General features: G+C 35.4%; 1 protein-coding gene across 1 annotated transcript; it reads right to left on the bottom strand.

Moving 5' to 3' along the window:
* Positions 1-2566: 2566 nt before the first annotated feature.
* On the bottom strand, positions 2567-12000 carry LOC121266045 (proteasome subunit alpha type-3). Its single transcript, XM_041169741.1, has 10 exons — positions 11713-12000; positions 11488-11527; positions 11323-11406; positions 8067-8140; positions 4690-4776; positions 4520-4604; positions 4336-4382; positions 3604-3669; positions 2931-3021; positions 2567-2813 (listed from the first exon to the last, which is right to left on the bottom strand). Exons 1-10 carry the CDS (start codon positions 11814-11816, stop codon positions 2742-2744), a joined length of 750 nt encoding a protein of 249 aa, XP_041025675.1. The 5' UTR covers positions 11817-12000; the 3' UTR covers positions 2567-2741.

Raw genomic sequence — 12000 nt, 5'->3', positions numbered from 1 at the left:
GATTAAAAATTCCAAATCACAAAGATAAGAGAATGAGAAGAGAAGGGGAGCATGGAGAAGAATCTTGGCGCCAAAATCGTGCAATATATTTATTAGAGATACTAGATGACCAGTTGAATTCATAGGCCATATTTGGCCAGCTCAAATAGCTCACTCCAAAAGCACTGTATATATAGTCAGCTCACTATTTATTAGAGCATTAGTAGTGAACTAGGTATAGTCAAAATTTAGCCAAGGTTTGGATAGCTTGCTTAAAATGCATTCACATCAAATTCAACATATGTAGAGCAATTTTAACTGCAACAATTTTTATGGGCCAAATGTAGCTAGCCAAAATTGCTTGCCAAATAATTTTTTCACAATAATATATTTTTCCCGCTCATACCATCATTCGCACCAACATAGCTCCCCTAAAATTTTTCTCCACGAATAGAACTCCTCAACACATTTCACAAACACAGCTCTACCAAAAATGAAGCAACACATCTCAATGATCTCTCTATTTGCCACCAACGACCTCCACGAACATCGTCGCCACTGAACACCTTCCGATAAGCCCATGCCATCGACGATTGTAGATTTTTAGAACAACCACGTGAGCTTGATCTTTCTTCTTCTAGAATAATTTGTCTCGTTATCTCAAATTATTCGTAAGAATCTAAATCGAAAAGTGTCATTTTCTAAAAAGGCGAACGATCCATTAGGAGAAAATGAAAAAAATGATTTCACGGAGAATCTTGAGTTAAAGTGAATAAAATTGTTGAGGAAATGTTATGTTTTATAATGGGAGAATATTACCGTTGGAGAAATATAACCGTTAAAAAAAAATATCCATTGGAAAAATAAGACTGTTGGAAAAATATACCCGTTGGAAAAATAAGACTGTTAGAAAATTATATCTGTTGGAATAATATGAACGTTACAAAATTAATGTGCATTTTTTTAATAACAAATAAATATTCTAATTACTATTAGAATTAAAATAAACGAAAAAAATCAAAATCATTATGTTAATAGAATAGTGATAAATTTAGAGAGTTTGTTATTTGGTATTATTAAAAAATGACTAGTTAAATTAAAAAAAAATAAATTTTCTAATCAAATTTTAGCTAAAGAATGGTTAGACCAATACTAATACTCTTACATTTTAGATGGAGTGGCCAAGCTGCGGCAATAATTTGATTTTGGTGAGTTCATTAACTGATGCTCCAGCAGTTTGTAGTTGAGGCAATTGTTAAAAGATGCCAAAACTGTTGAAGACGCCGTTGAGAGGCAAGTCTCGAGTCGTGCATCCTTTGTCGGTCTAGCTTTGGCGGACAGACAACAATTTGGATCATTTCCGCTTCTATTTTTAAGTCAAATGGTACTGAAAATTAGTGACAAAAGCAAACAAGGAAAAAGTTCATGAAAATATATATAATAGTTATATAATTAGAGTAAATCTATTATAAAATGTTTCTATAGTTTTGAAATGTGGAAAAAAGATGTGTAACTCATGACTCGAAGATGTGCTTTTTTATTCAGGTCTAGTTAGGGTTGACATCTACCCACCCATAAGGAGGAGGCTCTCCTCAATGGGGGTGGCCGACGAGCCACTCCAAAACAACTGCGAGGTGGCTTGTTGACCAATTTGTGAGATTTCCCCGTCACTATAACCTTTATTAAAAAAAATAAAAATAAAAAATTGATTTATTATTTTCAATTTAAAAATCATTTATCTATTGTTAAGTAATTTAATATTTTTATTTGTATTTTTTAGATTTTATTTTTTAATAATAATACTAATATAAAAATGGATTTGAGGTAAGGAGAAGTTGAAGTAGCCTCACCAAATGGGTTCTTCTCCCTTAAAAAAAGAGCTCCCTTCCCATTACAAAAAAATCTCCATGTACAATGCTAAGATGCAATTCTACTCTCCCGCATAAAGAAAATGAAGGATTTGATGGCCGTCAATTGGCTAGAGAGCCAGAGAAATTGATTTGCGTTAGAGGAGATGTTTCCACCGAGTGTGTTTGCTTTAAAATGAGTGGGTTTACGTTTTGCTTTAAAAATAAAATAAAAAACCACTTTCATTTGGTGTTGGTGTTAGTTTTGGTGTAAGGTGTTAATTCTGAAAAAAAATAATAATAACAAAATACAGAAAAGTAATCCAAAAGTATGACCAAATTTACCTTTTAAAAAAATAAAAAATACTATTTATCATTATTTCAATGATCATCCTTTCATCATTCCTAATATATATATTTTTTCCTTTATCATTTTATCATCATTCCAAATGATTGTAGTTAATTGCCAATTAAATGTCCACATTTTATTTTTTTTCACCTATCTACCGTGTATTGGTATTTTTTTTTATTTTTTAAAAATGTTTAAAAAAATATTTTAAAAAAAGCAAAAAAACAAAAAAACAAACAAACAAACAGCTTAAGTGGCCAATTTATTTAATGTCACATGCAAATATGATGAGGATAATAATTAAAATTATGAAAAATAATACTTCTAGAAAAACAAAAAAGATTGGACGTAAAGTTGTATTAATACTAGAAAATAATAGTTTGGCCTGCCATTAAATTGGAAAAATGAACCATTTCATCTAAAACGCTGTAGCAGAAATAAAGATAAATGGTTTAAAACAATAGAAAAGCAAAGCAGTCTATCCATAACGGATCTATGGAATGATCACAAGAAGAAGTTGAAGTGCAAATATTAAAACCAGAGTTAACAATAGGGATATGGCTCCATTAATCAGCATCCATTTCTTCCAGTGCCGCTTTAGCCGCTGCTTTAGCTTCATGTAAAAGCTCATCCGGAACCTGAAAATGATTTAAGCATGAAATGGAAGGCACAAGACATGGGAAGGCATGGGTGGGTGACACAGAAGAGCGTGCAGTATCAACAAGCTGTTTATTGCAATTGAAATTTAGAGATACCTTCTGATGTTGACGGTTTGACTCATCACACACCCAGCTCATTTCCAATTCAAACTCTTTGTCCTTCGCCTCATCATGTACTCCATAAATGCTGCTTAGCATATAAACCCCCCAATAAAAAATCTCATACATACATCTATCTACTTTAAAATTAAAAAAAAAAAAAAATGCAATACATAATCATCATATTCCTTCCTATTAAAAGTTAAAATGGGCGTACAAAACCTCTCTCTCTCATGCCTCTATTATTCCGGTCTATCATACATTTTCAGAATTCCAACCCCCGTAAAACCCTATATTCCTCTTTCTGCTGAAAGAATGCCGTTCACCTCTATATATGTCACCACTCATTGATCCTTCCCCCCACCCTTTCTAAACCCCCCGCCCTACCCCCAACAACCACCACACAAACAGAGAGGACTGCCTTCCTACTTTCTAGCATACCTTATTGCACACCTCCAATGATGCCACACTCCATGACCCTCTCTCACAAACTCCTAATCACGGTTTTGATTAATAGAATACAGTGGATTCAACAGAAAATGAACATCAGAGCTACAATTCCTTTTTCCTTTATCATCCCTAAAATAGAAAGGAAAATTATAGAGCTATATGTTGGCATCTCAAGATTGCAAGGTGAAAATTATACATAAAACTCTGCAAGGACACTCACATTTTGGCTACTTCAATAACCCCTTGACGGCAAGTCAACTCTGAGAGCCTCAACTTTTCGATCTCTCTGGAAAAACATTATTTAATTACATCAGCATTATCACTTTATTGTATTTTAGCTCAGAAAATATAATCAAAATAAGTTTTAGGAGTCATTAATTTAAACATAACATAACATAACACGACAGCAGCCCTGATCTAGACTTAAAAAAAAAAAAAAAAAAAATACCCAAGCCAGCATCCTTATAAACAGAAGTTTAGTATCATTAGATGTCCCACTCCTGGTTTACTCCTGTAAGATATTAGTATGAGAATAATAAAAGAATTGGGTATTATTCAACAATGAATGCTCACAATTATGATATTCAACCATATAATGATGAACTAGTTAAGACTCATGATTACATTGCTCCTTTCAACGGTCAACAATGACACTAACAGATTCTTAGTTCCCATCCAAACAACCAGGAAAAGATTTTCACTAATAAACACAGGAAAATAATCCTGTTTAAGTACATGTAGCTTAAACTTCTCATGTAAGCAGCTGTAGCAGATCTCCTATGCAAACCTAAGTCAGGTTGGGATGCAATCGCCCATGGGCAGGCAGAAAGTTGTGTAGTTAAAATTAGCACCGTGTTAGTAACAGTTGGAAAATAAGATTTCAATGAAATTCTCCTGTCATAATGACATGATTTAGCTGCAGTTAGAATTTGATAAACAGATAATCACATACGTTTTAGCTGCCTGCCTGCCCTTGCCAATTGCAGCTCCAAAGTACCTCTGTATCAAATGCCAAAAACACATTGAGTAAAGAGAACTACAATATAAAACTAATCAACTGTAACAGATAATGATGATGCAAAAGCAAGAGGATTGATGGCCAAACTTATTGCCACAAAAGACCAAAATAAACTCACATATGAAACACCAGATGGCTCAACCATGTACAGCTGTGGTCCATCTCTGTCATAGCCTCCAAGAATAACTCCACATCCAAAAGGTCTGCAGGATAACATTAGATATTCCCTTACGTAATATAATGAAGAAAAAATCATAATGAATAAAGAATTTTGGTATCTTATCAAACCTCAGCCACCAGTAAAGTGTACACAGATGCACATAACTAGCAACACGATCAGCAAGTTCCTTGACAGGTATTGGTTCCCCATAGACACTGCACAAGAGTTGCAACAAAATGAGACAAACTTGTGACAATTTAAAAGGGTGATGTGCAGCAACGAATTATTGGGGTAACACCTTGGACCAAGTTATAGGGTATTCGTTCAATTGTGGATCTCATTTTGACTTTATAAGAGTACAAAGGGGCATGTACGATACCAGAATGCATACACAATCACGTATATAAAAACTTGATGGTTACCACTCTAAGTGCCAATTTCAGGAAACATAGTTTGCCATCCAGGTTAAACACATGCTCAATACAGGTTTTGAAGCCTTTTGAAAATACATTTGGCTTCTTCTGCACGCCATAGGTAGCAGACGTCACATAGCAGATGAGGTCTGAAATGCAACTATAATGTAAAGTAGGTGATAGCAACCAACTACAGAGTAACAAATTGTTTGCAACTTTCGAGGTGCAGGCAGTCCTAATGTAACCTATCCCACAACTCTGGTTTAAAAAATACTATCAAAATCCTTCAAAATGAATGCTTAGCTTATTTTAAGCACGAGGAAAGGAACTATTTACTCTCCATTTCTAGATAATGGCAAAACTAAGGAAAACAAAACATGAGAATGTCACCAGAAGAAATCAAAGTAGAAAAGCAAAAAGAAAAAGATGTCACGCACTAAGTTGAAACCAAGAAATTGGACATGTATCCATCATAACCCAGACCAAGTCCATGTAGAACAAAATATTCAAAAGTACACATGAATTCAAAAGAAAGCAAACACACCATAAGAAATTTTCTATATAGATGCGCTCACACACTAGTTACTCAACAAGGAATCATGAGACTGGAACTTTTTATTCCCACCTTAGGATAAATGTTGTGTATCATATAGGCAGTCATGCCCTACCTATTGTATCCAGCAACAACATTCATATGAGTGCATGACCATGTTCTGCAATCGATTATAAGCCTAAGAAACTAGGTAAGAAAGTCCACTTTATTTACTTGCATTGACTAATTATCCAATGGATTCTCACCCTGGACAATCCAAGGAAAAAACACATCATTTTGATTGAGTAGTGCTGCATGTGTGTGAGGAGTGGGGAGTCTGTAGATAATCTTTTACTCCCCTGCGAAATAGCTCCTGCTTTGTGGAGTGACTTTTTCTCTTGGGTTATGCCTAGCAGGAAGTCAATAATGTGCTGGCAAAACTCCAACCACTAGATCTGTGACCCTATGATATACAATCTAGCACACCAGCAACCATTTATTCAACTGCTGCAGAGTCATACTCTGTAGCACCCAGCAGCTATTTATTTCTACTGCTAAGGAATCTCAAAGAAGTGACAGTCAGGTATAGCTAAAGCCCTCCTTGTCTACCCAAGATGTCAACTCCCACCATCATCCCGATGGTTAGAAGACCTGTCATGTGTTATGCAGAAAGCGATAGAGGGTTGATGAAATTCCCACCACCCAACACGACCCAACCCAACCCTTCAGAATACTAGAGTTAGTAACAGTGCACTTAAGTGCAAATCACCCACTTTGCCTGCCAAAAGCAAAGTGCATTTACCAAAGAATGCTTTTTTAGTGACTAGCGCTTTTGCAGATTTTGAAAAAACAAATAGATTTAATTCTTATGGTTTTTCTAGACAATTAATTTAGATGTAGATGAGGAAGATAAATTAGTTTTAATTATTACGCTTTTTCTAGACAATTAATTTAGATGAGGAAGATGATGAGATTTTACGAATCTTTTGATGACAATGAAGATGGTCCTATGCACTTATAATAGAAAAACAATGATGATGGTTCTATGCTTAATAATGAGGATGATTAAATACTTCAGGATTGCTTCAATAACTACAATTATTGTGCTTTTTAGGTCATTTCGTCTAGGTATGTATTAAACCAGCCATGCACTTCATTTTCATTATGGCTATCAAATATCAAGGTTGTGTATATTTTGTAAAGCACATGAGAATTATATAAAATGCCTTTTAAATTTTATTTAATTAAGCTCACTTCGTTGGCATGTTAATCAATATACTAATATCTTTTAATTAGCATCACTATAACAAATGGAGTTAATAGGCTATTTGCCTTTTTAAACCTTATTCTATTTTTAAAATTCATCATAAATCATTTTCTGAAAATGTGCACTTTACTTCATTAGTTACACGCTTTGCGCTTTGTCCTTGGCACCTAGGCTCTAGGAGACATTTCCGCTAAAGTGAACCTAGTGCTTTTGCGAACGTTGTGATACATTCTCGATCCCAGCTACAATTACGACTGCTATGGAGTCACGAAAGAAGAAGAATCACATTCAAATCAATTCTCGTCTTCTATCTCAATCTTTCGAAGTTAAATTTACAGACCCCCCACCCAAAGGCATCGTTCAGCCAGGAAGGGGATTTTCACATCCAAGCCCATTGAGTTCAAAGAAGTAGGGGGCGCCAAGCCCATTGGGTCACTAAACAAACCTAAGCACTATTGCTATTTATAAAACTGATGGAAGAGTTGCACCTAATTGTGTTATAGAAGGAGAAGAGACAATTTGTTGTAATACATTTCAGTAGACGACATATACAAGGTGACAGGAAACCAAAGTTTTGGCCATCGTAGGGGAAAAATAAAAATTACATGCTAACCTGTTTTTATAAAGATGTAGACGGTTTTGAAGAACTTCACACAATCAACTCAATGGTCATCAATAAAATATAGAGAGAGAAGCAGTCAGAATTGAGTCAGTTAAAACACAAAAAAATTGCCCATCTTCTCAATTCTTATGATAAGAAAAATTGTATTATCTCAGTACACAGGACGTATACAGGAAGATCCACCTAACTAGTGAAAAAAAAAGGAGCTAGAAATTCTATAAAAGAAATAGAAAGGCAAGACCATAAACCAATGATTAAGGGTAGAATTCCTCTGAAGATTTACAAGTGGATTCAAAAGAATTATTTGTCTAACATCTATTATGAATTGCATGAAATGATATATTCAACATCATCTTAATAAATAAGGATTCTAGATAGCACTAATCAAGATATCACACAATTGAAGGTTATTCTATATGAAGCAAAGTGTCCAAGTGGTATAGTGTGCATGGAATAGGAAGAGGAGGTGAATGTGATGCTTTCTTCAAGTAGCATGGTCACAATTAATTACGACTATATTTGTACTTTAACTTAATTGTGAATTGCAAAAAGGATAGTAAGTAAATGAAGATAAAAAATAATAATAATAATGAAAGATTTACGTTCACATACAGAGAGAGCTACAGGGGAGAGAAATGTGACCATGATTATTTCCAGAACAAAATACAAACCTTTCATAATTAGTCGCTTCAGACTTGGCACGGGCAACAATTTGCCTCCCATCTGCCGCTAATCCTGCCACAGCCTGTAATTGGGATAATGTAAGCATATACAACAATCTAGTATCAAACCATAAGATTCTGGATAAGGCTAAGATGGACAGTAGCTCATTTAAGAAAAACAAATCAACACTACAATTATCCTTCCAACCTCATTGCCTTGGTTATATATTCTGTGAGTTTAGGCAAAAAGCTGTTTTTGGTTATTGCACAAAGATTACCACTTCAAAGAATGGCCTTTATAAATCATTTACAGCTAGTACTTTTTTTATAGGTAAAATAATTTTTTATTAATAGAAGAGAATAGGTGTAGCCCAAGTACAAAGGAGGTATACAAAGAGAACGCTTATCTGCGATTTAGGAACTAAAATGGATACAAGAAAATCATGAAAACTAACCCCATTGAAGTAAAAAACAATAGACCAGAAAAATAATGTGCTGTAAGAGAATCTTTTGAGGGCTAGTCTTGAGGAATAAAACCTCTCATTAGTGGCACAACAGATAACAAGATTGTTCTTTTGATATGATGTTCAGTGTGTAGATCAAGCCTTGAAGGAAGTCTTCCCATAATTTTTGAGATTCTTTATTTTCAAGGAGGCATCAGAGTATGATCTTCACTAGACTACCAATGGTAATTCACGATGGAGCATCTCATTCACAAAGCTGGTGCAGGATTGGAAACTGGAATAGGTCTCTCTAGGGTATGATAGCAAGTATAGAGACTTAACTTGCAGAGCTTGGTCAAAGGAGAAAAAGGGATTATGTTTTAAAAGGATTGAAAGTATGGACCAGCCATAGTTGTAAAAAAATTTTTGTGACCGATTAATAACAAGCCTAGCCAACACGAAAGAAGTTGCAATACCAGCTTTAGGGGCAAAGACATTCTCAAAGGGAAGGTCTGATACAATTCTATTCTAAAGGAGTCTAACAGTCTATTTTTCTGGAGCCCTAAAGTGTAGTAGGAACTGTTATTGCTTTTTCATTTGTTTTGAGTTCCTTTTATAAGAACTTTCAAGATTTGTTTTGAGTTAGGATTGCTAGTATGTGCAGCTTTTCATTAATAAAAAAAGGGATCTTATCCAAAAAAATCATAAAACAGGGATCCAATGTTTTTTTATATCAGTAAACGATAAGTTCTATTAATTGCAATAGGCATAACCCAAGTACATGAGACATATACAAGAGCAAGCACCTAGTCATGGAGATTCAAGCCATTGAAATATATTTCAATTGATCAATGGAGTAATGTGTTAAAAAGGAAACTCTAAGCTTTTCCATTGACCACTCACAATCTTCAAAACTTATTGCATTCCTTTTTGTCCAAAGCCACCACCATCTCCCATATAGCTGCATTTTGCGGATTACCACGTAAGACTCTCCAATTTGCAAGGAACTCAACTACTCTTCTGGCATCGAAGCTAGTCCAACTCTAGAAAAGAAATCATGCCATAGGGTCACGAAAACCTCACAACAAAGGGGTAAATGATTCACCATTTCCCCAATCTTCTTGCACATGCAATATCAATCAATTATAAGTAATTGACGTTTCCTTAGATATCTCTAGTGTTGATCTTCCTCAAAGAAGCTGTCCATACAAAAAAATCTGCTTTTAGGGGAGCCTTGGTCTTCTGTATATTCTTCCATGGGAATGTAAGTGCAGTATGCATAGTGAAAGACTTGTCGTAACAGCTGACAATAAACTTCCCTTCTTGGGAAGGACACCAAATAAGCTTGTCTATCTCTCCACCCTCACTCACATGGAGTAGACAACACTGTAAAACTTAGGGGTTGTTTGGGAAGTTAGATGAAATGTCAAAACTTCTCATAATTTCCTTCCCAAACATCACTCATATACAATGCACTTTTCAATTTCAAATTTTTAACTTTTTCATCTAATCATTACCTAATTATTACAACTTTGCCAAACTTCCAAACAAAAGACAAAAACAATATAACTTTTTCAAATTTCCAAACAAAAATAATAAAAGTTATATTCAAACAATTTTTTTAACTTTATAATATTTTTATACAACTTTTTCTCTCTATTTTCCCAAAACTCAGTAAAACATCTTAACTCAAATTATTTTACTACTATTCACAAACCATTTCACTGTTATTCACAGAATTCTCATCTCATCTCATTACCCAAACATGCCCTTAGCGAATGCGTCAATCTCCCAATGTTGAGCAACTTTGAAGAAGGTGACATTCCATTTAGGAAATCGGATAGGTGTATGAGACCAGCAGCTGAAGCTTCTTGCACACACGCTATACCATAGAATATTGAATATACTTCCTTGAGAACCCTGTCACCACACCAAGGATCATGCTAGAATTTGATTTTAGAGCCATCGCCCACCACAAGGCGGGTGTACGGAAAAGCTCCCCCATCCTCTTCGTATATGCTTCCATAAACCCACCCTACAAGGACCATTCACCTCATTTGAACACCATCCACCCCAAGACCCTTCAGATTTAGTATCTACCATTGCCATTCACAAAGCCCCACCTTTCTTGTTGGTAGCATCATAACCATTTCCCTCCTAAAGCCTTATTAAAAACCAATAAGTTCCTCACTCCCAGTCCACCTTATTAGAACAGGGTGCATACAGTGGTCCAATTCACAAGATGAAATTTGAACTCATCATCCAGTTTTTAGAAGAAATTTCTGTTTGGATGACAGCTCCCTTGAAGAGAAACAAGCTCTTCATCTCTCTTCTCTTTGCCACGATTTAAAGAACGTTGGGAAAAATAATTTTCTTAAGTTCATAACATCTTCTTTACTTCTAGTTATATCTTTGCCTTAGCAAAGGTCTATTCTGAAGAAGAATGACAAAAATAATGTCCAAGTCACTTTACCAAATCCAGCTAATCTCCAAAGAACTAAAGCAGCACAACTACCCCTTATTTCGAAGTAATAATGTCCAACTACCCCTTACTTGGCAACCTATGTAATAATGCTACATATTTCGAATAACAATGTAGCTTGGAATGAAACGGATCACACTTCGTAAGGGACCAGCAGATAAGGACATTCACGACGTTGAAATACGGAAAACAACCGACATAACCAAGTTTAAGAAACTGAAATGTTACAAAAATTTATACAAGAAAACCACATAGCAGCATTAAGATCCGATCAAAAAGTCACAATAAATAATAAAAAATAAACGGAAACAAAGCAAGAGAAAATGGGAACATGTGATACCATGCCGGAGTGGCGATGAACGGAATGAATTCTTCTATTGGAACCGGGTAGCATCATCTTCGATGTTATTAGCTTCTCCACACCCTAAAGTCCCACACCAAAATAAAAAAAAGCATCAGAAGCTGCCCAATAGACAAACAAGTAGGTCAGTAGGGTGATATTTACCAGTACAATCCCGTCTTTGCATTTGATGCCAATGACAGTCCTGCAAAACAAGAATTAAAATTACCAAACAAAGAAAACGTTTATGAATCCATAACTAATGCCTCTGCTGTTTTAGGATAATCTCAGGTCGACTAATAACCCTAGGATTTGTAGCTCTCGAACCAGAAAACGTGGGCAAGAGAGATATAATCGAGGGATTGAAGGGTAGGATTAGTAGAGAGTTACCCGCTGTTGTCGACGGCTTTGGCGGCGTACTCGATCTGGAAGACGCGGCCATCTGGGGAAAACGTGGTCACTGAAAGATCGTACCCCGTTCCTATGCTACTCATACTGTCTGATCTTTGTTCCGATTTCTTTTCTTCTTCGTCCTCTGCTTCTTCTTTGTGTCCCTCTGCAAATGCTGTGCTTTGGAGCTTCAAATACGAGAGAGTCGCAGCCTTGTCTTTCTTCTCAAGAAATACCGCACCCGACTTTTTCTTTTACGTTTTTTCCGTTCATTTATTTTTGTTTTCT

Source organism: Juglans microcarpa x Juglans regia, chromosome 5D, assembly GCF_004785595.1.
Source record: "Juglans microcarpa x Juglans regia isolate MS1-56 chromosome 5D, Jm3101_v1.0, whole genome shotgun sequence".
NCBI lineage: Eukaryota > Viridiplantae > Streptophyta > Magnoliopsida > Fagales > Juglandaceae > Juglans > Juglans microcarpa x Juglans regia.
Note: the sequence above shows the minus strand (reverse complement) of the source record. Positions and strands in the feature narration are given on the sequence as shown.